Source organism: Xyrauchen texanus, chromosome 11 (assembly GCF_025860055.1).
Source record: "Xyrauchen texanus isolate HMW12.3.18 chromosome 11, RBS_HiC_50CHRs, whole genome shotgun sequence".
Classification (NCBI taxonomy): domain Eukaryota; kingdom Metazoa; phylum Chordata; class Actinopteri; order Cypriniformes; family Catostomidae; genus Xyrauchen; species Xyrauchen texanus.
In genome coordinates this window covers 962,894-989,594 of record NC_068286.1, presented here as the reverse complement: position 1 = coordinate 989,594, position 26,701 = coordinate 962,894, and the positions used below count along the sequence as shown (strand labels likewise).

Below are 26,701 nucleotides of genomic sequence, written 5' to 3'. Positions count from 1 at the left end.
GAGTTTGTTTCCTTAGCTTTTACATTGCATGTGCTGCAATACTGAAGATTCCCTCTTTAATAAAACTCTGATATTCCCCAATGTACCATGTGTCGCCTGTGTTTTAAATGTATGTGTATAGATGGGTACAGTTTATAGTATATGTGATTTTTCCCTCTGTACTCTGTACTGACATGTTGAGCTCTTTCTGCTCTGTTGACTTGCTGGGCTCCATCATATGATGTATTAGCCAGTCTGTTTCACACACATGCATACCATTTAAAACCCTGTGAGAATGTCACTTATGCAGTTACGTGTACAGATAAACCATGTTCTCCAGGAAAAACCCAGGTGTGTTAAACCATTTTCTCTAAATGTTTACATGGTGTTTCAGAATGCTGCGTTCTGCAAAATCCCTGGAATAAACCATTTCCTTAAGTGCATGTAAAGGTTTAAAAAAGAAAACAATGTTTTATACTGGCTTGCTGTCATTCAATCTCTTGTTCTAAGCACTGACTAGTGTTTGTGTAAGATTAATGCACTGCAAGTCACTTTGAATTAACGCATTGCAAAATTCACTAATGGCTAGTATGTTACCTTGGTTCAGGGGTCTCTGGTCCATCAGTGAATGCAGGTTTCAAATATCTCATGGATTCATCACTCTTCAAAGATACACAGCTAGGTTCTGGAGATGCTGCTCTTTGCATCTGGTATTGATCAGCACCAGTCTCTTTGTGCTTGCATAAACTTGTCTTGGAGGCAGTGCCTTCCTTCTCTCTCCCCTCACTGAGACTCATTTTAGAGGCAGTGCCCAATTAATTTCTTCTTTTCTCAAACCTTAATGTGGAAAAAATCAAGTTAAAAAAGATAGACATGCAGACAGAGAGACTGATTGAATTTGGAGGGTTTTTACCATTCATCAATTCAGAGCAGCATTAATACAATAACAGCAAATGTGGATTAAACTGGCTATAAACACACAGGTTTAATATATCTGTGCAAATGTTTTAGGCACTTGTGAAAAATGTTGCATAGTGAGAATGTCTTCAAAAATAATGACATAAATACATTTACATTTATCACTTAATGTTATAAAAAGTCCAGTAAACAAAAAAGCTAAATCAATATTTGTTGTGACCACCTTTGCCTTTAAAACAGCACAAATTATCCGAGGTTCACCTGGACAGAGTTTTTCTTGGTTGTCGGCAGATCGGATGTTCAAGCTTCTTGGAGAATTCGTCACAGTTCTTCTATATCTGCTGTCTCAATTCTGTCTCTTTATGTAATCTCAGACTGACAGTGTTCAGTGAGGAGTTTTGTGGGGGTCATGACATCTGTTGCAGGCTCCCTGTTCTTCTATTCTAATATTTTCTATTTGCAAAAGTAATGTTTGGAAGTCTAAATGGTATATTTCCTATTGACACATTAAAGCTGAAGATATAAATAACCATCTTAAAACAAAAGCTTTTGTGAAACATCTTATGTAACAAAAGATTTTTGCACAGAACTGTCTAATAGCTACAGCATATTAGATTACAGCGTTTCAGTCAAAGACCTTCAACTCAACTCTTCAACCTTTCTATTCATTTTGCTGAAGATTTTTCCAGTTGCAATAAAAATATCACTGTTACCATCATGACTTACCTGAGAAGTTTCACCTCGGCTGAATCAGATAAAGGTTAATGGTGATGAAAATCCTCTTTCCAGCCTGAACTGAACATTCTTTACACTAAAGTTTAATGTCAAAGTACTTTATTGACCTTGTGGTCTGTTTAACAAAAGAACCTTTCAGCAAAATATATTAGCTATCAGATAACAGCAAAAGCAGAAGATGAGTAAGTTCTGTTACTGTTCCGCACAGATGTTAAACGTTTCCTATTCTCATTCATAAGTGAGTCTGGTGTCTTAGAGTTTTTATGGGTATGGATTAAGATCTGATGTTCATGAAACATTTGCAAATCCGAAGGAAGTTTTCTGGAACATCCATTGTACGTGTAAATTAATCCTAATTTAATCATATTAAAAGTTTAATGAATGAGGGCCTCTGTGTATTTGCTTTAGTTTGGTTTATTCAGTATTTTTTCCCAACATGAATGCCTAACATGGCATAATAACAAATCAAGTCAGAAGTTGGAGCTTCCCATGTGCACTTGAGGGTAGAATTACTGGGAGCAGTAATGTCCTCAGACTTCTTTGAAATATTCATAAAGGCAAAATTGATTAATGTGGGGTTTTGTTGATAACATATGAGCAACGTATGTACATATAGCTGCAAGCAGCCATTACGGCAACCACTGCACAACATTAAACTCAACCGAAAAAACACAGTACATATGACACGCACACCAAAATAACACCAACTCACATCTGGTCTCAGGGCAGGATTGAACAAAGGACTTTCTGTTTGCTATTTCAAGGCTCTAACCACTGCTCCACTCAGCCACTAGTCTAATAGTGGACACGGAAGTTTGATTGTAGATTAGATCAGAACAGCCTGTAGTGAAATGCTCTTGTCTGCTTTGCTGTCAACAAAAACCCATTCTCATGGGGTTATATTAAATGTTTATAGTAAATTGTAGTGGCCAAACATTGATGTGTAACCCTAGTACAGTTATAAAGGGAGAAAGGGAAAACTTACATTTCAGCACCTCCTAATCAATGTCATCACACGCAAGTTTAAAAACATGCCATTAATGACTAATAATGTGTCTGTCAATCTCCATGATCTCAATTGATTTGAAATGTAAATAGGTTGTAAATAAGAACGTACAGTTCTCAGTACATAAATATGCATGGCAGTTAATGGTCTGTTTTAAAAACATGATTAATGTTTGATGCTTTTAGAATAGAACTTTCTACATCAGTAGTTTTAATGACTGGGATCTCTGTATTGAATCAAGGTGCCTGTAGAAAGCCATACCTACACCAAATATCCCATAGTGTGGATGAAATAATTGCTGTGAACCTAAAACATGCCCCAGATCGTGCAAAAACAGCGAATCAGGTGAGTGCATTATAGTATGGATGGCAAAACACTGTACACATATTATAGTCTATAAACTGGTTAATATGGAATACTAATCAAACAACAGTTCTTGCATTCAAAGGCAGACAGCACAAACAACATTTTATATCAGTGAACATTTAGTGGAGACTGCACTGAGATCTACTTTTTACACTATATATTAGAATTAGTACCTGTTTGTCGTTATTATAGCTTTGCGTCACAAACGTGTCTAATTGATCCGGATGATCAAACGCGTAATGGAGTTCCAAATGTAGCGTGTAATTAACGAAACGTTTCTCTCGCTTTACGCTGCGGGCAATAATATCAACAACAGATCAACATATGTCACGATATATTTATTACTTGATATCACAGTAAAACATGAATAGAGGCCAATTTCACATTGTTCTTACCGTCAATTAACACCTCACCGTGTAATCGGCGTCTTCCCTCTTGTGATGTTACATATAACACTGAAGTTATTTTTAGTGTAAGACTACATGGTCTGTAAAGAGATCGAGCTGTATGTTTTAGCGTTTGCTTGTACACTACACACACTGGTGACACAATTGTTTCAACCTTAAACAAGTAGCTGGCACAACTAGTCTGTCAGTCGTGCAACCAGTTTAACCAGTTTGATCAGGATGAAAAGCGCAAGTGTGTAATCGAGTAGCAAAAGTCGTGCTTCATTAACAAAAGTACAAATTAAAATATTAGGTCTCCCTCGCCTTTAAAAAGATTGTTAGGGCTTGTATTGCAAGACAACATTTTAGACATCAAATTATAATTCTACTGAATGAGTTTATTTGGTTGTTTTAGGAAGAATTGCCATCGGGAAAACCCCACAGCTGACACACACACACACACACACACACACACACACACACACACACACACAACCTTTACAATTGTTCAAAATAAAATAAATATAGCCATAAAGTCAAATAAAATGATGTTCAAAGGACTTTAAGTGAAGTCCCAGCTAACAAAAAAGGTCACCAGAACGTCCGGAGGACGGCAAGAGACCCTACACATGGATTACTTTCGGAATATGAACATTCAGCTTAAAAATCACCTGAAATTCAGAAACCCAAATGGCAGCTTATTTTTAACTTAATTGTTATATAAAAAAGAACGACCACAAAATGTACTGTCGTTTAAATACTCATTAATGCTAGTATAGTATATTATTACATATAATAGCGCCTCTTCTTATTTTTCACTTTCCGTTTTGGTAACACGAGTATTTTTTAAACTCCACACAGAAAGAAAATACTACACTGCCAACATCTATTCTCAAACGACTTTCTCAAAGGAGGATGCACACTGAAAAGATAGCGTGCAATGAACTAACCGTCATGAAAATGCACATAATCGTTACATCGGTCTTACCGTAAATAAACACCTCACGTGTAACCGGCGTCTTCACTCTTGTCATGTTAAATATAACACTGAAGCTTTGAAGTTCAAAGCGTGTTTCGAGTCCACAGCACAATTTCCATTGAAGCTCCGTATCTGAGTTGGTATTTCTATAGAGAATCACGTGATCAATGAAATCCTTTCCGTCACGTGCGTGATTCACTTTGGCATATTGCCCAAACACCCAGCGTTATTGTGCTTTCATTTGCATAATGGATAAAAAAACTTCATGTGGCTGATTAAAATCTTTCCACGGGACAATCTTACAGAACAAACAGAGCTTCATGAGGCTTTATCTACCCATCCCTACCATCTGGTGGTTGGTCCGATTTAAAACAGTGCTGCTCCATAGGATGAAGCACCTGATGCTTTTTTTTTATCCAATATGCACAAATAAAAGGCTACAATGCTGTTCATGTTTACCGTAGGATATAATTTACGTATAAGTGTTAAATAATAGGCTATATAATATTAAATAAATAAATAATAAATGCAAATATGTGTCGATATGATTTAATATGATAATGATGCACACAAATACACAGTGGTATGAAGTATTATTTATTAATTTTTTTTTATATAACAAATTTAATTTAAAGAAGTATGTAAATGGGCTTAAAGCTGAAGTATAAATAAATAAATAAAGTCGTCCCATATTAAACGGTTTATTCCTTATATTCTCTTCTGCTTTACCTTCTAGAAAAATGACAGGCTGAATATGGGACAACTGGATAGCAAACCTTACCTGACCAGCGCACATATTTAAACTATAAACAAATGTATAACGGTGAGTGATTTCAGAAAAGAAAGAATAAACATACCTTTATTGGTATTTGCCACTGCCAGCTCGGGAAGATGCTCATGGAAGTTTTTTTCCTACTGGTTCAGGCGCCTAATTATCTGGCTACAACGGGACCTCTCGTTCCCCTTCTGTCGCTCTCTCCACGTTGTGTCGGAGAAGCGACACTAGGGGTCTCTCTTGAGCGCCGATATTCACCTCTGATCTTATTGAAAAGGGCCAATGGGAGTTGGCAGTCAGTATTTGCATACCCCGGCCCCGGACATACAGGTATTTAAGCGGGGCAAATACGGGAGTTCATTCAGAAAATTTCTTCGGAGCCGATGGTCTGTCTGCAGTCTGCTGCGAGTTACACACCACTCAAACGTTCCTGTTTTCCTCTGACGATCTGCATGCTGTTGGATCTTGACGGCACAACAGCGGCTTTCTCCTTCTCATTGCACGCGTGCATTGTTGCCCTGAGCCGACGACAGCGCAGACACATACACACACACACTGTGTATTAAAATAGTTTTTACTAAAGAGTAATTTCCTCTAAAAGAGCAAACACGCGTCTTTTTCAAGATGCCCTTCCGCCCCTGTGTCGTTCCTGGATCGCGGTAGAGTGCTCTCCGCTTCAGGCGGCCACAGGCGCTGTCTCGTGTGTTTGGGCGCGATCACACCGACGGCGTTTGTGGATGGTTCATGTTCTCACTGCGAGAGCATGACCATGACCACGTTAGCGATCGTGACTTGCTTTCAACAGAAAGCAAGCCACCCCAGCTGAACCCGCATTGCTCCTCCTTCCCGCGGGATTGAGGGCCGGTGCGGTTGGCGCTGAGAGGCGATTTGAAGCGGCAGCGGGTGCAGTTTCGCCGGGTAACCCCGCGAACCTCCGTTCCCGACACGCTTCGCTGGTCTCCGTCCACGCTCGCGGCGATAGCAGCTTCGCCTCACGGCCTGGCTGTCTATCCTCCGAGTCCGAAGCAGATGAGCTCGCCGCTGTATCGGAGAGTCGCGGTGTCTGATGCCGAGGACTCCCCTGGACTGCCGCCGGGCCAGCAGGCCCAGGCTGAGGCCGGCGTTCAGATGTCCGACATGCTTGCCGGGCGCCTTGGCGTGGGGTTGGATTGGAACCCTCCATCCTCCCCACAGCCTTCTCGGTTGGATGATTGGTTCCTGGGGGCGGCGCCGTTCACGGCCTCGCATCCCCGGTTCCTTTCTTCCGGAGGTGCATGATGAGCTGGCGTCTACGTGGAGAGCCCGCTCTCCGCTCGTCTAGGTGCCACCGCTCCACTCTCGATGGCGGAGGCGCCACAGGTGCGGCAGCGATTACCCAGGTCGATAGGGCAGTTGTGCACCATCTATGCCCGGTAGCCCTACCTCCTGGTGGGGTCGCCCCATACTCCCATCCAAGCCCTGTAGGACAACATCCTCGCTCAGCGAAGGCCTACACTCTGGCTGGACGCGCTGCCTCCGCCCTGCATCGCGATGGCCCTCCTGCAAGTCCACCAGGCCAAAGCTCTCAGAAACATGCGCGGGGTGGACCTGATCCTGATGTGCTGCAGGAATTGCGCTCAGCGACCGACCTACGCCCTGAGGCGGCGAAGGCCACAGCGCAGGCACTTTCGGAAAGGCGATGGCCACCCTAGTGGTCCAGGAGCGCCATCTTTGGCTCAACCTGGTCGAGATCGTGAGGCTGACAAGAACCGCTTCCTGGGCGCACCTGTCTCCCAGATTGGCCTTTTCGGTGACACCGTCGAGGACTTCGCCCAACAGTTCTCCAGCGGTGAAGAAGCAGGCGGAGGCCATTTAGCACATCATGCCCGCCGCCAGACCTGCCGCTCACGGGCCCTGCCCGCCTGCCCGCCGAGGCGTCCCCTCGCGAGAAACCAGCTCCTGCTCCGCCTCAACCCAGGCCCAGCTCTCAGCCCCAGCGTCGAGCACTCCGCAGGCGGCGCCGCCCCTGTCTCACGGACCCCTTCCAGGACCGGAAGGCTCCCAAGCGTTCCTGAGACAGCCAACCCAGAGCCGAAGGCGTTAGCTCGGAGGTGGTAAGACCGCTCCGTCCCGGTGGAGGGCGGGAGGAGAATCCTTTGTTTTTCATTTGCCACACCCCTGGCGGGGCTGTGGTACCCACATTCTCAATAAAGAGCTATTTCCTTTGCCTCTGGGTCACCTGGCCCGCCAAATGCTTTCAGATCACAACAGTCCGGTACACGGACGGCGATCCGCCTTCCGCCTGCCCACGACTGTCCCCGGCCGGCCGGTTCAGGCGAGTCCAGAGGGCGCCAACATCAGACCTCCTCCTCAGTCACGAACCCGCCCCTGCCGGGCGCGCGAGCAAGGTAAGTGCTTTGAGTCTATTCTCAGCACCTCAGCCTCAGGCGCCGCGAAGCCGCCCGGCGCTGCATTACCTGTTCCGCCCTGCTGCGAGGCCCGCCGGGTACATCCAAAATACTGCGTCCTTTGGTGCCCCTAAGCGCAGAGCTGGGAAGCGTGGCTTTAGCTTCCCAACGCATCACGCTGGCTGCACCGGACCATTCGACTTCGATTCACGCAATTCAGTTTGCCCGGCTCCCGCCTTCGGAGCGCACGCCAGTTCCCTGCGCCGCGAAATCGCGACCCTCTTAGCCAAGAGCGCGGTAGAGCCCGTCCCTCCAACCGAAATGAGGAAGGGTTTCTACAGCCCTTACTTCATTGTACCCAAGAAAGGCGACTTACGACCAATCCTGGACTTCGCGAGTTTTCAATCGGGCCCTGTTAAAACTCCCGTTCAAAATGCTCACGCAGAGAAATATTCTGGCTGGCGTTCAGCATCTAGATTGGTTCAGCGGTAGACCTGAAGGGCGCGTACTTCCACGTCTCAATTCTGCCACGACACCGACCCTTCTTACGGTTCGCGTTCAGCGGCCAGGCATTTCAGTACAAAGTCCTCCCCTTCGGCCTGTCTCTGTCCCCGCGTCTTCCACGAAAGTCGCAGAAGCGCCCTTGCCCGCTACTGAGTAGCCGGCATCCGCATTCTCAACTACCTCGACGACTGGCTCATCCTAGCACACTCTCGAGAGTTACTATGCACACACAGAGACCAGGTGCTCCGGCACCTCAGCGGCTGGGGCTTCAGGTCAACTGGGAAAAGAGCAAGCTCACTCCGGTTCAGAGCATCTCTTTTCTCGGGTTGGAGTTAGACTCAGTCTCAATGACAGCCGCGTCTCACGAGCGGCGTGCTCAGTCGGTGCTGGACTGCCTCGCTTCCTTCAAGCCAGGCACAGTGGTCCCCCTAAAACTTTTCCAGAGGCTCCTGGGGCATATGGCGTCCTCCGTGGCGGTTGCGCCACTGGGGTTAATGCATATGAGACCTCCACCACTCCAGCACTGGCTCCAGACTTCGAGTCCGAGACAAGCATGGCACCACGGCGCGCGTCGGGTAGGATCACCCCGCCTGCCTCAAAACACTCCGACCCTGGACAGACCTCTGCTTTTACGGGCAGGAGTGCCCCTGCAGCAGGTGTCCCGGCGCGTTCTGGTCACAACCGGCGCCTCCGGTCGGGTGGGGTGCGTGTGCAGCGGACGCAGCAGCGGGCGTTGGAAAGAGGCCCGCTGCGTTGGCACATCAATTGCCTGGAGTTGCTGACCGTCCTTCTTGCTCTCAGGAAGTTCCTCCCGTTAGTTTGGGACAAACATGTCCTTGTGAGATCGGACAGCACCGCGGTGGTGGCGTACATAAATCGCCAAAGGCGTCGCGCTCCGCCACATGTCACAACTTCGCCCGCCGTCTCCTCCTATGGAGCCAGCAGCGACTCAAGTCAGCTGCGTGCCACTCACATCCCGGCAAGCTCAGCGTCGTAGCGGATCGCTATCACGACAACGCCTGCCCGGCGAGAGTGGAGGCTTCACCCCAGTCGGTCCAGCTGATTTGGGAGCGGTTTGGCAAGGCCCAGGTAGACCTGTTAGCCGCCCGGAAACCTCCCACTGCCCGCTCTGGTGCGCCCTAACAGAGGCTCCCCTCGGGACAGGCAGCTGGCACACAGCTGGCCCCCGGGGCTGCGCAAGTACACATTTCCCCAGTGAGCCTTCTTGCACGGTGCTGTGCAAGGTCAGGGAGGGCGAGGAGCAAGTCACGTTGGTGGCCCCCTACTGGCCCACTTTCGGACTTGGTTCTCGGAACTCAGGCTCCTCGCGACAGCTCCTCCCTGGCGAATTCCTCTGAGAAAGGACCTCCTCTCTCAGGGGCCAGGGCACGCTCTGGCACCCGCGCCCAGACCTCTGGAACCTCCACGTCTGGTCCCTGGGCCGGGACGCGGAAGAGCTAGCCGGCTTACCGCGACCGTTGTGAATACAATCAACCAAGCCAGAGCCCCTCTACCAGGCACCTTTACGCCCTAAAGTGGCGCTTGTTCGCAGATTGGTGTTCTTCCGAGCCGAAGACCACGCAGAGATGCTTGCGATTAGGTCAGTGCTTCTGTTCCTACAGGAGAGGCTGGACAGGAGGCTGTCCCGTCCACCCTCAAGGTGTATGTTGCGCCATCGCCACCCACCACGATCCTGTAGGCGGCAAGTCTTTGGGTAAGCATGACCTGATCCTCAGGTTCCTGAGAGGCGCCGGAGGTTGAATCCCTCCCGGCCAGGCCTAGTTCCCTCCTGGGATCTCTCGGTAGTCTTGGCAGGACTCCAGAGACCTCCCTTCGAGCCGCTCGAATCAGTTGGACTCAGGGCCCTCTCTCTTAAGAGCGGCCCTGCTGATCGGCTTCGCCTCCATCAAGAGGGTCGGGGGACCTGCAAGCGTTCTCTGTCAGCGACACTTGCCTGGAGTTTGGTCCGGCAGATCGTCTGTGATCCTAAGACGCTGACCGGGCTATGTGCCCAAGGTTCCTACCACACCATTCGAGATCAGGTAGTGAACCTGCAAGCACTGTCCGGGAGGAGGCAGACCCAGCCCTTTCGTTGCTGTGTCCAGTGCGTGCCCTGCGCATTTACCTGGACCGCCACAGAGCACCAGATGCTCTGAGCAGCTCTTTGTCTGCTTTGGGGGCGGCAGAAAGGAATGCCGTCTCCAAACAGAGGCTCGCCCACTGGGTTGTCGATGCCATCACACTGGCTTATCACACCCAGGCGTGCCCCTACCCTTACGGGTCGAGCTCACTCAACAAGGGGTGTTGCGTCCTCGTGGGCACTGGCCAAGGGCACCTCCCTAGCAGACATCTGTAGAGCAGCGGGTTGGGCAACACCCAACACCTTGCGAGGTTTACAACCTCAGCGTTGAGTCGGTTGCATCTCGTGTTTTCTCAGGTCGAGCCCGTAGAACTTCGGTAACACGTGAACCGACTGGCGGGTGGATCAGCTAGCCCAGTGCCCTTTTCCTGACATCAAGGTTAAGTAGTCGCCTTCTTCCCAGGGTCGCCCCACTCAGAGTCGGGCCCCTGGTCGATTCCTCCCTAGCCCTCCGGGTCCGTGGTTCAGCGGAGGAACTCGCCGACCCAAGCCACTCGCGGGTACCCTGATGGCTACCCTGTACTGGTATAGGTGCTCCACAGGTAAAGAAGGCCTCCTGCTCGGACTCCCCTGTGTGTAATTCCACGGTTCTGTCCCTTACTGAGCGGACCCCGTGTCTCCCTTAGGCAGTTACAGCTGCCCCGGTCGCCGTGCTGTAGCAACTCCCCCCTTTCGAGGCTGGATCTACCACCGCACCATACTTTCCACACGAGCCCTGAGACGGCCGTGTGATGTGTCTACCACTTTTCCTCCCCAAGAAAAAGGGCAGGTGTGGTCTCCGCAGGGTCTGGGTAAGACCCCCTTCCCTATATGCGTGTAAGGGCCCCGGCCGTGATTGCTCTATGCGAGAAACATAGAGAGAAAAGAGACCCAAAAATCCTGAATGAACTCCCGTATTTGCCCCACTTAAATACACGTATGTCCGGGGGCGGGGTATGCAAATACTGACTGCCAACTCCCATTGGCCCTTTTCAATAAGATCAGAGGTGAATATCGGCGCTCAAGAGAGACCCCTAGTGTCGCTTCTCCCCGAGGGAGGGAACCTCCGTTCCCTCCCTCGGGGAACGGAGGTTACATACGTAACCAACTGCAGAGTTAAGCAGTGCGGCGTTGTGCGGTGTTGTGCGGTGTTAAGCGGTGAGGCGTTGTGCGGAGTTAAGCGGTGAGGCGTTGTGCGGAGTTAAGCGGTGCGGCATTGTGCGGTGTTAAGCGGTGAGGCGTTGTGCAGAGTTAAGCAGTGAGGCATTGTGCGGTGTTGTGCGGTGTTAAGCGGTGAGGCGTTGTGCGGAGTTAAGCGGTGAGGCGTTGTGCGGAGTTAAGCAGTGACGCGTTGTGCGGTGTGAAGCGGTGAGGCGTTGTGCGGAGTTAAGCGGTGCGGCATTGCGCGCCGTTGTGCGGAGTTAAGCGGTGAGGCGTTGTGCGGTGTTAAGCGGTGCGCCGTTGTGCGGTGTTAAGCGGTGAGGCTTGTGCGGAGTTAAGCGGTGAGGCGTTGTGCGGAGTTAAGCGGTGTGGCGTTGTGCGGTGTTAAGCGGTGAGGCGTTGTGTGGAGTTAAGCGGTGAGGCGTTGTGCGGTGTTGTGCGGTGTTAAGCGATGAGGCATTGTGCGGAGTTAAGCAGTGAGGCGTTGTGCGGTGTTAAGCGGTGAGGCGTTGTGCGGAGTTAAGCGGTGCGGCATTGTGCGGTGTTGTGCGGTGTTAAGCGGTGCGCCGTTGTGCGGAGTTAAGCGGTGAGGCTTGTGCGGAGTTAAGCGGTGCGGCGTTGTGCGGTGTTGCTGTGCGGCGCTAGCGGAGTTAAGCGGCAGCGGCGCTAGCGGTGTTAGCGGTGAGTCGTCATGCGGTGTTAAGCGGTGAGGCGTTGCAGCGGAGTTGCGGTGCGCCATTATGCGGTGTTAAGCGGTGAGGTGTTGTGCGGAGTTAAGCCGGTGAGGCGCTATGCGGAGTTAGCCGATGAGGCGCCAGGCGGTGTTAGCGCTGAGGCGCCAGCGGAGTTAAGCGGTGAGGCGCTATGCGGAGTTAGCGGTGAGGCGTTGTGCGGTGTTAGCGGTGAGGCGCAGCGGAGTTAAGCGGTGAGGCGCTATGCGGTGTTAAGCGTGCGCGCCAGTCAGCGGTGTTAGCGGTGAGGCTTGTGCGGAGTTAAGCTGCGCGGCGTTGTAGCGGTGTTAGCTGATGCGGCGTTATGCGGAGTTAAGCGGTGGCGCTGTCAGCGGAGTTAGCGGTGAGCGTTGTCGGAGTTAAGCGGTGCGGCGTTGTGCGGTGTTAAGCGGTGAGTCATTGTGCGGTGTTAAGCGGTAAGGTGTTGTGCGGAGTTAAGTGGTGCGCCGTTGTGCGGTGTTAAGCGGTGAGGCGTTGTGCAGTGTTAAGCAGTGCGCCGTTGTGCGGTGTTAAGCGGTGCGCCATTGTGCGGTGTTAAGCGGTGAGGCGTTGTGCGGTGTTAAGCGGTGAGGCGTTGTGCAGTGTTAAGCGGTGCGCCGTTGTGCGGAGTTAAGCGGTGAGGCGTTGTGCGGAGTTAAGCGGTGAGGCGTTGTGCGGAGTTAAGCGGTGAGGCGTTGTGCGGTGTTAAGCGGTGAGGCGTTGTGCTGAGTTAAGCGGTGCGGCATTGTGCGGTGTTGTGCGGTGTTAAGCGGTGCGCCGTTGTGCGGAGTTAAGCGGTGAGGCTTGTGCGGAGTTAAGCGGTACGGCGTTGTGCGGTGTTAAGCGGTGCGGCGTTGTGCGGTGTTAAGCGGTGAGTCGTTGTGCGGTGTTAAGCGGTGAGGTGTTGTGCGGAGTTAAGCGGTGCGCCGTTGTGCGGTGTTAAGCGGTGAGGCGTTGTGCGGAGTTAAGCGGTGCGGTGTTGTGCGGAGTTAAGCGGTGTGCCGTTAAAGGTTTGAAAATGGCAGTGTGGATGGATGATTGTTGGTGTCAGACAGGCTGGTTTGAGTATTTCTGGGATTTTCAAACACAACAGTCTCTAGAATTTAATTTACTCAGAATAAAAAACACAAATCATCCAGTGAGCGACAGATCTGTGTATGAAACACTTGTTGATGAAAGCTGATAAAGTCTACAGTATAACCAATCTGTACAATTGTGCTGAAGAATATCATCTCTGAATGCTGTTCTGATGCGGGTTGGTGCTGTTTTGGCGTCATGAGGGGAACCTACACAATATTAGGCAGGTGCTTTAAATGTTGTGGCTGATCGGTGTTTAATAACTTCATGTGCGTTCTAAATTAGGAGATTTCCAACTTTTTTGTGTCAAGGACCCCCAAATTTGATGATCCCCTTGTGAGGGACCCCCTGTGTGATAAAAATATATAAATATGATATTATGTAGATTTATTTTGTTTGCAAAATTAAATAATTTCATTTTATATTGTACTGAAGCCAAAATAATTTGTTAAAAAATTAACTGGAAATTGATTTATAAAGTTGTAATTATAGATGTATAAACCCAAAGATAAAATATTTTAAATTCAAATTTAAACATTATAATTGTTATTAATATTAATTGATGTATTATTTGTGAAAAGCACTATATAAATTAATTCGCAAAAGTATTAAAATCAAAACAAACAAATTTCAAAGCAGCTTTACAGAGAATAGTGCATTACAACCCTCATTTCTGACAAATAAGATTTATTATTATAATATACATAATTACAGTATTCCAGTTTATAGTAGTATTTAATATTTATTGCTATGACTGTCAATATAAAAGAAAGAATTTGTGATTTATTTTATTGTATTTGTTTATTTTACAGGGACAGTGCTCATTAATTAACAGTAAAATAACTGTAAATGAGCCAGAGTTAGCTCAACAGGCTAATTTTCATCTGTTGTCCCTGGCCAGTTATTACGAAGGCAACCTAAAATCAAGATATAAAAAACATAAAATGACTTTTACAGTCCACAAATAATAACAACATAGAAAAATAGTGATAAGACAGATACAACACACAACAATAAGTAACAAGCAACATCAGCACACAAACATAGGCTAAAACATACAGAGAGATTTCAAAGTCTTACACAAGACAATCTGCTTGCATGCCACAATTCTCAGTAGGCAGTCAGTAATCTAATGTGCACATATCTGATTATCAATTAGCCAGTTCTTAAGCTGACCAGTAAAAGAACGATAAGTGTTTGTTTCTCTTTCAATTTCAGATTTCAGAATGAAGTAAATGAGTAAATGAATGTTCATATTTGGGTGTTCTCTTAAACTCTTGCTCATATCACAGAGGAAATGGGCTGAAGTGTGGAGTCAAGTGTCTTCAGTCGTCAGATAGAGCTCTATCTCTGCCCCACAATCCCCATGAGTCTGCAGATATCATGTGTGCACCCACACGCCTCCATTAAACGTCAGGCAACACCCCACAGAACATTCAGAACAAAGTGACTCTGCACGCTTTCACTTAAACATTTTCATGTTAAAGACTGTATTTCTATTTAAAATATTAACATTATGATATTAGTAGATTATTACATTTCAAAATTTGTTATAAAATATACCGTCAAACTATTTTGGTCTGACCTAGATTCTCACATTTTTGATCCTGCCAATGTTACACACTCTTTCAGTTTAAAACACATAATGTTTTATTATAATGATAATAAAATTAGACCCCTGGAGTATATTGCTAATTTGTTTTTATTTGGCAAATACTTCATTCATAAGCAAAAATATGCAAACGCTATTCCATCATATTTCATCACGTTGAAATTGAATTAACCTCACTGCTTAAATCTCTTCATTATATATAAAGATTCCTTAAATATTATGAAGAAATATTTAAAGAAAATCCATGAATTTAGAAGCTTTCCTGGTGTATTAATGTCTTTATGTTTTTGTATTAATACACTCTCCGTGTGCTTGTCATGTTGTTTAGCAACTTATGATTTGATTATAAATTTTATATAACTTAAAAACAATTTTTTTTATTAAATTGTAACTATTCTCAATTTGTTGTAAGATGTGTGTGGATGTGTGTCAATTATGTAGAAATTATGTATCATTTTATTTTGTGTTTGTGTATTAGTATGTATTCCCTTGGCAATGTTCTTATGTTATTGTTGTTCAAGCATTAATACAACTTATTAAAAAAAAGAAATAGGCGCACAAACGAGCTCTTCTGATTGGCCAAAATTCTCTGATCTCTGAACAGTGGCCGCCGCTGCCTCTACAGATGCACAAATCACTTTTGCTCCATATTTTACACAGACACGTGGTGCAGAAGAGAGCGCGCGAAAAACTGTGTTTGAGACTTGTAGCAGCAGATTCAAGCAGTTGTAGTTTTGTACTTGTGTTTGTGCAAGAAAAATATCAAAGAAAAAAAAATGTATTTGTGAGAAAATATTCTACAAGTGTGCAACTCTCATTGGATGAATTCAGAAACTGATAATTTACAGCAAAATCTGTCCGTGACTTCAAATTTTTTGATGCGTGTGTGTGAATGTGTTTTACACCATATTAACTGCAGCAACTGTAGCAAAAATTTGAGCGTATGAGTTTCTTAATTTGTGATTGGTAGAAAAGGATTTGTGCACCTATGGAGGAACTGATACACTCTTTGTAGTTGTCATTTGTTTCTCTTCCCTCATGAGGTTCGGAGGTGCAAACTCAACGAATGCAGACTGAGACAAACTATTGATAGAGGGACCAAAGAAAACCAATCCTTACTAAGTAAACTCCAGGGTTTTCTTACAACTGTTTAGTGCTTTAGCCAACTACACCACCACTACTCCTGGAATTGCATGGGAAACATTGAATTAGTTTGAATATTAAGATAATTATTAAGTTGCTCTGTTACTGTCTTTTCTACTATCTTAGAAACTACTGATAGGATTGAAATAGGCCTATAGTTGAAAACATCGGTTGGTTCACCGCCCTTGCAATTTGGAAATACACATTGTTTAATTGAGTGATTCACAAGATGGTTGATAGGAGTTAAAAATGTATCTTTATTATTTTTTAAGAAACTACAATCTAAGCCATCAATGTCTTTGGCATTAGAGTTTTTAAAGGACCTTATGATGTAATAAATTGTATTCTCAGTAACTGTTGTTAAGTGAAATACAAGATGTGCTGGGTTGGGGTTTAATTCTCATTCCGAAGTTATCAGACAAACTTTGAACTGAGTCAACAAAATAGTTATTAAATATGTCTGCAATTTCATCTAACTTATCAGTTATTCTTCCTTGAAAATTTAATTCTAGGCATCTATTACCTAATGTGCAATCATTCTTAGTCAATTGATTAATGGTTTGCCATAATATTTTACTATTACCTTTAGCATAATTTAAAATATTAATAAAAAAACGTGCCTTGGCTTGCCATAATGCCTTAACTACCTTATTTTGTCCAGTCGTAATCCAGATTTTAAAGTTGATTTTAAAGCAAAATCTTGCATTTCCATAAGATTCCATATCTCGTCATTCATCCAAGGTAGATTGTTCTTTCTATGACTGTTTCCAACTTGTTTTACATATTTACACTTTATACTGTTTATTTTATCTATAAGAGCTTGATGTGCAATTTCTAGATTATCAATAGATATGAGTGGTGCCCAGTCAGTTTGTCTGAGATCTTCTTCAAACACACTCATGTCTTTTTTGTTTGGTATTTCTGCTTATTAGTATGATAAATGAACCTAATTTTAGTGTCATATTGTGATCTGATAGACCTGACAAAGTACCTGTCAAAAGGTTAAAAGTTTTTATAATTCTGTCTGATATATTATTAAAAATTAGGTCTATTAAAGTTTGTGAAGTAGCAGTAATCCATGTTGGACCCTCAACTAATTGATTTAAATAATATAATTCAATTATTTATTTCAGTGCACTTCTTGTCTTTCTATCAGACCAATTAAGGTTAAAATTGCCAAGAGCAATCCACTCTTTACTTGTGTCAACTTCTTCAAGCAAATTTCTAAAATGGTCATAAAATTAAATATCAGATGGGGGGGTCTATAAACTCCCACAACAATGAAAGACATTTGCAAAGACAAGAGAATAGCTACAACAATACATTACATTTTATTTGAGCATTCTAGATGAATTTGCTTGCTTTTCCGATCTTTCACATAAATAAGTAGCCCACCACCCCTGCCATTTGTCCTGTCTTGCCTGAAATGATTGTACCCAGTGATTACAGGTGCAGAGCTAGCAGATGATTTGGTCAAACAAAAGTATTATTATTAAAAATGTCACTGTTTTATTCTATTACATTTATCATTTTAAAGCTACTCAAGTTATTCGGCCAAAATTAGTGAGTGATTTCCTTGTTATTGTTGTATGATTTATAGCCATTATATGACATAGCCTACTTGACAGTGCTCAATTCGGTTACATGCACACTTGAAGTCTGAAATTTTTATGCAAATTTTGTCCCACTGTTTAAATTCAATTTTGACATAAATTACTGCGTTTACATTAAATCCTCATTAAGACGGGCACTGGAGGAATTATAAAGTGTATTTGACCTTTTAACCACATTAGCGCTTAAACATTGGCCTATCAATCAAACAACATGCAGTGACAGACATCAAGAAATAAGAAGTCAATCTTTTATATTTCATCTAGATCAACCAACCAGGGGTGCTATTGCTATCATGATTGTTTGATCGAGGACATCTCTCTTTTTTCCAATATACATCTAGATAATTCTATTGCCCAGCCCTATTGATAACTTTGCATTAATCTCTCACATCAACCCTATAATCTCAGTAATAGATAGTTAAATTACAGGCTACATTATAGACACACAAAATCTAATAAGCAGAATGTTTCTTCAAATTAGAGGCAGGAATAATGCTGATATCTGGCTTGAGCAAGTTAAACTCACATGACATGATCAAGCAAATGCCCTTTTTAACTGCGAACAGCCCTTCCAGTTGCAGCTGAGATGTTCCATTTTCCAGCAGTGAGAGCAGCTCATGGCTCGGGTGGCTGGGGTCTCCGATGATACTCTGAGCTTTTTTCACACACCGCCAGGTATATATGTCCTGGAGGGAGGGAAGCTCACTGCCAATGATGTGTCTGGCAGTTCGCACCACCCTTTGCAGGGCTTTGCGGTTGTGGGCGGTGCTATTGCTGTACCAGGCGCTGATGCAGCCAGTCAGGATGCTATCTAGAGTACTGGTGTAGAACCGTATGAGGATGTGGTGGTTCATTCAAAAGTTCCTCAGCCGTCTGAGGAAGAAGAGGTGCTGGTGAGCCTTCTTCACAACAGCCTCAGAGTGGACGGACCATGTGAGTTCCTCAGTGATGTAGACACCGAGGAACTTGAAGCTGCTGACTCTCTCCACCGGTGCTCCATTAATGGTGATGGGGCTGTGTTCTCCGTCTTTCCTCCTGAAGTCCAATACAAGCTCCTTGGTCTTACTGACGTTGAGGGAGATGTTGTGCTCCAGACACCAGCATGTCAGAGTGTGCACCTCCTCTCTGTAGGCTGTTTCATCATTGTCAGTGATCAGACCTACCACCATTGTCAGCAAACTTAATGATGGCATTGGAGCTATATGTTGCCACACAGTCATGTGTGTACAGTGAATACAGGAGTGGGCCATACCCTTGTCCTGTGTTTCCAACTTGACGGGGAAGGAGACACTAGCAGACACATCACGTCCTGAGTTTCTGACCTAATGAGGAAAGAGGCTACAAGATAGTAGCCTGCATCGGCAGACATTGCCTGTCCCACGTGGCTCCTCAGTGACGCAGCCAGCCAGCAAAAGACCCTGTGAAGACTCAACTGACCCAGCTGCGCGGTCCACTCTTCAAGGACCCTCTTGATGCAACCGAAGTTCAGCATCCTCCAGCCCAGTGTGGCAACGACTACTGGATTGCAACTCTGCGCCCTTCCCACTGCACGCTATCCGCATAGCCTGTGGAAGACATCTCTACTGCCGGACTAATCACCCGACTGTGTGGAACATAAATATAAACTTGCCAAACCTCTTTCTAGAGATCTTGGCATTAGTTTATACCTGCAGCATCTGTTTTTCTAACTGCTTAGATAACAGTTACCTGGGGTTAGCTTGTTTCAGATAATAGGTATATTATTTGTTTAATGATAAATAAGCATTATTTATCACCATTTTGCCAGAGCCATTAGGTGGTTTCCATAAGCAGCATTCCCATACAATTCTCTCCCATTGCTACATTCAGTTCAACAGCATTGCATTTATACATTCTGTGTTCAAATCATGTATTTTGTTTTATTGTTTAATTCAGTCCTTTCCTTTTGATAGTTGTCCAGACTCTCACAAATCCTTCAGATAAATCAGCTGACCATCTCCCTCTAGTTTACATTAATTCTAAATTATCAAACAGCTTGTTTGTGAGTGTTCTTATATAGTTAAGATAGTAGTCTTAACTGGTGCCCCGTATTGCAAAGGAGGAGAGGTCATCTGATACACTCATAACCACACCTTAAGTGACATGTGATCACTATGTCATCTGTGAATTGAGTAGAAACCACTACACATTTTTAAGAATGTCATTTAATTATGTGTTTAATTATTTCAGTAATCAGTAGTCTAGTGAGTGAACTGTTAACTGTCAGTGTGCATTTATATTACCCATTTTACAAACTGTCCCTCACCTGAGGTTGTTTAATCTGACAGAGAGACACTGAGGAATCATGATAAAGCCCAAATCCAGCATACAGAGGCTCAGTAAATGTAGTGTTGAATGTGTGTAAGTGTGTGAGTGTGTGAGTATCTGATACTCTATAGAAGGACAGGGTGCCAGCTGCCCAGTCCAGATACACTCCGACTCTGTTAGAGGGAGATGAAGGGGAAGGAATGTTTGTACTCTTATTATTGTGCCAGGCAGAGTAAATCGTATCACAACAGTAAAGATTCCAGGACTTTTCATTGAGTCCAAACCGACAGTCACTCCCTCCATTTTTGGTGATTCCTTTATATGTCACTGCTACATGACCCCATCCCCTCAATTCAACCTCCCAGTAACATCGTTCAGACAGACTCTCACTACACAGAACCTGCTCGTTGCCCTCAAACCTCTCAGGATGATCAGGATATGGCTGCTCCTCTTTCACACATGTTGTTTTTTTGTTCCCATCACATAGACAGAGTCGAGTGTGTGCTGTGTTTGTATCCAGTGTGAGATCACACGCATCTGAACACAAGAATAAAGATTAGGCATCTATAACAACATTAACTAGATAAGTATAGTTTGAGGAGACATTTTGAAGTCTTGTCTAAGTTAAAACTAGTTAAAAAGTTTGAAGGTAGATGGTTGGTTATACATACACCGCAGTAATACAGACTAGCTAGCTAGATGCAAAGCGGACATAAAGCAGACTAAAGGCCTTTTGATGTGTCATTTACATTTGAATTTTTAATAGTTAGAATTTGACGGAACAATTCTGTTGGACCGTTTGAACTTTCCATCAATGTAAATCTATGGGATTTTTTATTTTATTTCGATTGTCCGCTGTGTGAAAGTCTGCACACAGGATTTAGCCTTAAAGCTCTAGGAGTTAGTGTTAAAAAGAAAAATAGAAACCCTAAACAAAATGTGTATAATAACAGTATGTTGGCATCAAGACAACAAAAATATGCATAAGTGAATTTGTGTGCATGAGGACCTACATTTTTGCAGTCCTGGTGTGATCCTGCGATGTTCTCCATGGTCCAGTCTAAATAGAGACACAAAAACATACATATAAACAAATAATGTTCAACAGTATCTGATAAATAATGTTCAATGTGTAATGATGTTGCTGGCACTGGCAATGATGAAGAGACGATGACAATGATGTGAAGATCCCAAGTGCAAATGTATTAATAAATGTGAAAACCAAAAACCTTAACTACAAACATGAACATGAACATGAACATGAACATGAACATGAACATGAACATGAACATGAACATGAACATGAACATGAACATGAACATGAACTTGACGTTAAATACACATGGCTTGACATAAACACGTTACCAAACACAATACCTGACAAAGGACAATGGTAAACATGAGGGCTTAAATACATGGACAAGGGACAAAACAAACATGAGGGAACCAATGAACAGACAGAACTGATAACAAGATAAACCAATGAAAACAAGACACATGAACATGGAGGGAAACATGACATCACATGACAAGGGAACCACATGACATGAAACAGGAACTAGAATTTAAAAATAAAAGACATGAATCAACAAAATACACATAACACAATGAAACTAGGGGTGAGGATAAAAATAGATTCAGTGATGCATCACAAGTCCTTCTCAAATGATTCTGAATCGATTCTCCAAAAAAAAAACTTTTCTGAGTTCAGTTTAAACAACGGCAGGGCAATGGTTGTGCTCCTGACACCAGCGTGTCAGAGTGTGCACCTCCTATCTGTAGGCTCTTTCATCATTGTCAGTGATCAGACCTACCACTGTCGTATCGTCAGCAAAATTAATGACGGCATTGGAGCTATGTGTTGCCACACAGTCATGTGTGTACAGTGAATACAGGAGTGGGCAGAGAACACAGCCCTGCGGGGCTCCAGTGTTGAGGGTCAGTGATGAGGAGATGTTGCTGCCCATTTTAACCACCTGATGTCTGCCTGACAGGAAGTCCAGGATCCAGCTGCACAGCGAGCTGTTTAAGCCCAGAGCCCGGAGTTTCAAATCAAGCTTGGAGGGCACTATGGTGTTGAATGCTGAGCTGTAGTCTATAAACAGCATTTTCACATATGTGTTCCTTTTTTCCAGGTGGGAGAGAGCAGTGTGTAGTGTAGATGCAATGGCATCATCAGTGGAGCGGTTGTTGAGGTAGGCAAACTGCAATGGGTCCAAGACGTGGGCAGCACAGAGCAGATGTGATCTCTGATTAGCCGCTCAAAGCATTTGCTGATTATGGGGGTCAGGGCACCAGGGCGCCAGACATTTAAGCAAGTGATTTTAGCTTGCTTCGGCAGGCACAATGGTTGACATTTTGAAGTATGTGGGGACTACAGACAGGGAGAGGGACAGGTTCAAAATCTCCATAAAAACACCAGCCAGTTGGTTCGCGCATGCTCTGACATGGCCCGGAATGCCGTCTGGACCCGCGGCTTTACGGATGTTCACCCGAAGGATCGGATTACATCCGCAACAGAGACGGAGAATGAACCATCATCTGTAGCGTCAGCCGTGAGTGCTCTCTCCACGAGGGCAGTGTTATTGTCCTCGAAACGAGCATAAAATGTATTAAGCTCATCCGGGAGAGAGGCAGTGGAGTTTTTATTCCCTTTGTGATGATGTAAATTCCCTGCCACATACTTCTAGAGTCGGTGGTGTTGAACTGTCCTTCAATTTTGTGCCTGTACTGGCATATGGCTGCACTGATAGTTACGGAGAGCATAAAATGTTTTTACATTTACATTTTATGCATTTGGGAGACGCTTTTATCCAAAGACTTACAGTGCACTTATTACAGGGACAATCCCCCCGGAGCAACCTGCAGTTAAGTGCCTTGCTCAAGGTGTTTTATTGCTTTATGTGCTTTAGCCCACTACGCCACCACCACTTCTATAAGCGTAGCATAACTGGCTTGTTTATGCTCCTCCGCCTTCCCGGAATAAAAAGCGGAGGTCCGCGCATTAAGTGCCGTGCGAACATCGCCGTTAACCCATGGTTTCTGGTTGGGGTAGATCCGTATTGTTTTGGTTGGCACAACGTCCTCTATGCACTTCCTGATGAAACACGTTACGCTATCAGCGTAAGCCTCGATGTTGTCATCAGAGGCAGACAGGAACATCTCCCAGTCCACATGATCAAAACACACGGACTTGTAGCGCAGAGTCTGATTGGTCCGAACAACACTGGATCATTCTGAGGGTGGGTGGTTCCCGTTTCAGTTTCTGCCTGTAAGCGGGCAGAAGCAAAATGGAAGAGTGGTCTGATTTGCCAAATGGTGGGAGGGGGAGGGATTTGTAGCCATCCCGGAAAGAAGAATAGCAATGGTCCAAAACCCGGTACCCTCGTGTGTTGAAGCTGATGTGTTGGTGGTATTTTGGTGCGATTGTTTTAAAATTGGCTTTGTTAAAGTCCCCGTTAACAATGAATGCGTCCTCAGGGTGAGCGGTTTCCTGCTCACTTATACTCCCATACAGTTTCTTGAGTGCCCGGTCTGTGTCGGCTTGTGGAGGGATGTACACAGCTGTGATAATGACCGCTGTGAATTCCCTGAACATTTGCCAGTAGTATACTGGGTAGCGGGGGTCGATTTGCATGACGTCTTACTCTGATGAGAACGCCAGCTCTTTTTCCCCTTTTCCTTCTGCATTTCCGTGGCTGGGCAGCCCAGACAAAGGGCTCCGCTGGCGTGTTTGTAAACAGCGGGTCGGCATTGAGGAATTTGAAGTCTGGTTTACGGTGTGTAATTGTAGAACCAATGTCCAAAAGTGTTTGTCTGTCATATACAATAAGGCAGACAACATCCAAGACAAAAAAACAAAAAACTGTAAACAAAACCAACTATAAACTGCAGTGTTGTGTTGGAGCTCGCAACGCAGCAGCCATACTCGGTGCCATCTTGAGTCCAATGCTTGAGTTAAAGCATTAATAATGCTAATAATTCACTTTGTTTTGATAGAGAACCAATATTTTTTTCTTCTGCTTTAAAAATATTTTTTATAAGATTCTAAAGAAAGAAACTGGACTCTCTAAACTATAAAACCGTTTATTTAATCTTGTGAGTATACCATGATTTGTTTAGATCTCATAAAGAATGTAAAAGGCCAATGTCACGAACCCCTTTCCTCTGCCCCATCTCCGCGTCCACGAGCACGCACACATGCACTCCGCGAGCGTGCTCGCTTCCCGCTTCCTCGCTCCGCCTTGAGCTCAGTACGCTCTGTTTCCTCCCTCGCGAGCTTACACGCTCGTTCTGCTATTACGAGCTCTCACTCGTAAACTCTCTCCCCCCTCTGACCCACTTGCACTCACGCGCTTCCTATCTTCACACATTAGTTACACCTGCCACAGTCCCAATCACCTGTCATTGTCTACACCTGCACCTTCCCCTATAAATACCCAGCACTTCCGTTTCACGGGTGTTGGTTATTGTATGTTTAGTTTCCCGTACCTTTGCCCCGCTAGTCTCGTCTAGTTTTGCCCCTGCTAGTCCCGTCTAGTTTTGCCCCTGCTAGTCCCATCTAGTTTTGCCCCTACTCGTCACCTCTTAGCTTGCCAACTTGTTATTGTTATCCTGATTCCCCGGCTTTTGACCTACGCTCACCCTCACCATTCTTCACTGGATTTGCCCTTGTTTTGTACTTTTGCCTTCACTGCTTTATTGACAATAAAGCAGTTTTTCCCTCATTGTGACTGTCTCTACTTGTGTGTGTGTGTGTGTCGGGTTACAGCCAATGAATGTGAAGTGACTCACTCTGATTTTTAAAAATAGCTGTTAAATAAAAAGCTGAAAGTGAAAATATTTTGTAAAAAAGAAATTTTGAAAAAAAGAAATCGGAGGACACGATCCATCATGATGCATTGCGAGTTGTTTTCTAATCGAATTGTTACCCTTTAAATCATCTTCTGATCGAACTGTGAGGCCAGTGAAGATTCACACCTATAAATGAAACCATGGTTTGAAGAAAAAATGTATTCTATTATTGAATTTGATTAACTGCAGCAAGATGAATTGTGCTACCCCCAATATAACTGATAAAGTCAGATCAAATAAATGGGAGCAGAAAAACAAATATATAAAGATATTCTTAAAAAATCCCTCTTAGGTGACCTCCATCCCATTTGTCACCGGTCCTACTTGACTCTCCCCAAGTGGGATTCAAACAGGCGATTCCCGGCATGGGAGATAGACATGCAAGCAAGGAGGCTAGAAAAGCCACGGCCCTAGCCTCAGTCGCAATGCCAGAAGAGTGAGGTTTATACACTGCACAGGTATTATGTACCAACTGGCAACCATTACACATACACAGACATATACAGAGGTAACTACCCCACTTACTTGAGTATTTCCAGTGAGCAGTTTGGATCATTGAGTCTCTCAGAGAGCACTTTGACTCCTGGTTCTCCTGGGTGATTGTAGCTCATATCCATCTCTATCAGATGTGAAGGGTTTGAAATCAGAGCTGAAGCCACATAACAACAGCCAACCTCTGTCACCATACAGCCAGATAACCTACAGAGAGAGTAGCTCTCAAATATTATTCATGTTTGTGCATCTTGTATTCAATATTAAAATTTGAAATCAGTCATGCATTGAGGTTAAGGTCAATTTAACGCTTTAATTCAGTGTGATTATATAAAAAATAACATGTTAAAGAAATGCACACAATTAATCCTACCCAGCACATAAATTCTGTAGTAAAAAATTGTGCTACCAATTGGGGCAATTCAAGATTGAAGTGCCTCCTTCATGTTGTTTATGAGTCTCAGTCAGCAGGGGGCATTAAGTACAATTCCAGGTGAACAGTTAACAAACTGACAACTGTTCAAAGACAGATGAATGGAGAGGAGTGTAGTGGTCTCAAGATACATTTGTTAAAGTTTCAAAATTCTTGCAAGTCTTACAAGCTTGCCATTTATGGCTAGAGATGCTGTGCAAGCATAAATATCAGATCAAATCAAATCAAAATCAAATCACTTTATTGTCACACTACCATGTACACAAGTGCAACAGTAGGTGAAATTCTCGTGTGCAGTTCCGAGCAACATAGCAATCATGACAGTGACGAGACATATACCAATTACAGTAAACAACATACTTACACAACACAATTTACATATCAAATGTACACATACTTACACAACACAATAATTATATACAATGTACAGTAAACAATACACACAATATAGAATGCTATATCCGCCTAAATTTGTATCTAAATTTTGATAATTAAGAGCGAGAGGAGAGCGAGATAAAGAGGAGTCAGAGACACCAGTTTGAGAGAGAGATGAATGCGGCCGTGCTGCATGTGTGGAATATTTTTATCAAGTTAAATATAAATTAATGAAGTGTAATCAAACGTAAATATAGCCAGTTATATCTACTTTAAATATATACATTGTTTCTGTTGGTCATATGTGTTTTTTGTGTATGTGAGTGGCTCAGCAAAATGTCTGGGAATGGAATGTCAGAGGTACATGGACACTCACACATAAATGGCTTGCAGATGTTTCCTATTTACTTCTGTTGAAGCTAAAGAAGATATATGATGAGGCCCCTCTTAGTAAAGTGTTTTTACATAGTGTGAAAATTGCTCACAGGATGTAACTGAAGCCTTCTGGTTTAAAGATAAAGAAGATTGGTTGGGGCCACAAAGATCTTTTTCTGCTGAAAACATGATACAAACAGGATAAGGGTTATTTTAGCCACGCCTTGTGAGACCTATGTAAGAGGGTGCAAACTCAAGACATGTTAGTTGTTCTGGAGGCAACTCGGCTTTATGGTCTGACAATAAAGTCTATTCTTCTGAAATCAAATACTTTCTTTGAGAGTGAGTTTTTCACAAAGTGGGCAGAAAACACAACACATGTGTGTCCCTAGGTATTACGTTGTTTAAGTTGAGTT

At 44.4% G+C, this 26,701-nt stretch overlaps 1 protein-coding gene and 1 long non-coding RNA gene across 5 annotated transcripts in view; both read right to left on the bottom strand.

Annotated features, from left to right (window-relative positions):
- Nucleotides 1–576: 576 nt before the first annotated feature.
- Nucleotides 577–4,028, bottom strand: LOC127651700 (uncharacterized). The gene is made up of 2 exons (XR_007971603.1): nucleotides 3,400–4,028; nucleotides 577–816 (listed from the first exon to the last, which is right to left on the bottom strand). It is a non-coding gene; the product is annotated as an uncharacterized LOC127651700 (long non-coding RNA).
- Nucleotides 4,029–19,307: 15,279 nt separating this feature from the next.
- LOC127651681 (NLR family CARD domain-containing protein 3-like) overlaps nucleotides 19,308–26,701 on the bottom strand; it is a 32,165-nt gene continuing 24,771 nt past the window's right edge. For all 4 annotated transcript variants that reach the window (XM_052137635.1, XM_052137637.1, XM_052137636.1 and 1 more), the window contains 3 exons: nucleotides 25,136–25,309; nucleotides 20,770–20,816; nucleotides 19,308–20,293 (listed from right to left, as the gene is read on the bottom strand). In XM_052137635.1, coding sequence (XP_051993595.1) covers nucleotides 19,737–20,293; nucleotides 20,770–20,816; nucleotides 25,136–25,309 — 778 coding nt within the window. In that variant the 3' untranslated portion in view covers nucleotides 19,308–19,736. The remainder of the gene's footprint in view (nucleotides 20,294–20,769; nucleotides 20,817–25,135; nucleotides 25,310–26,701) is intronic.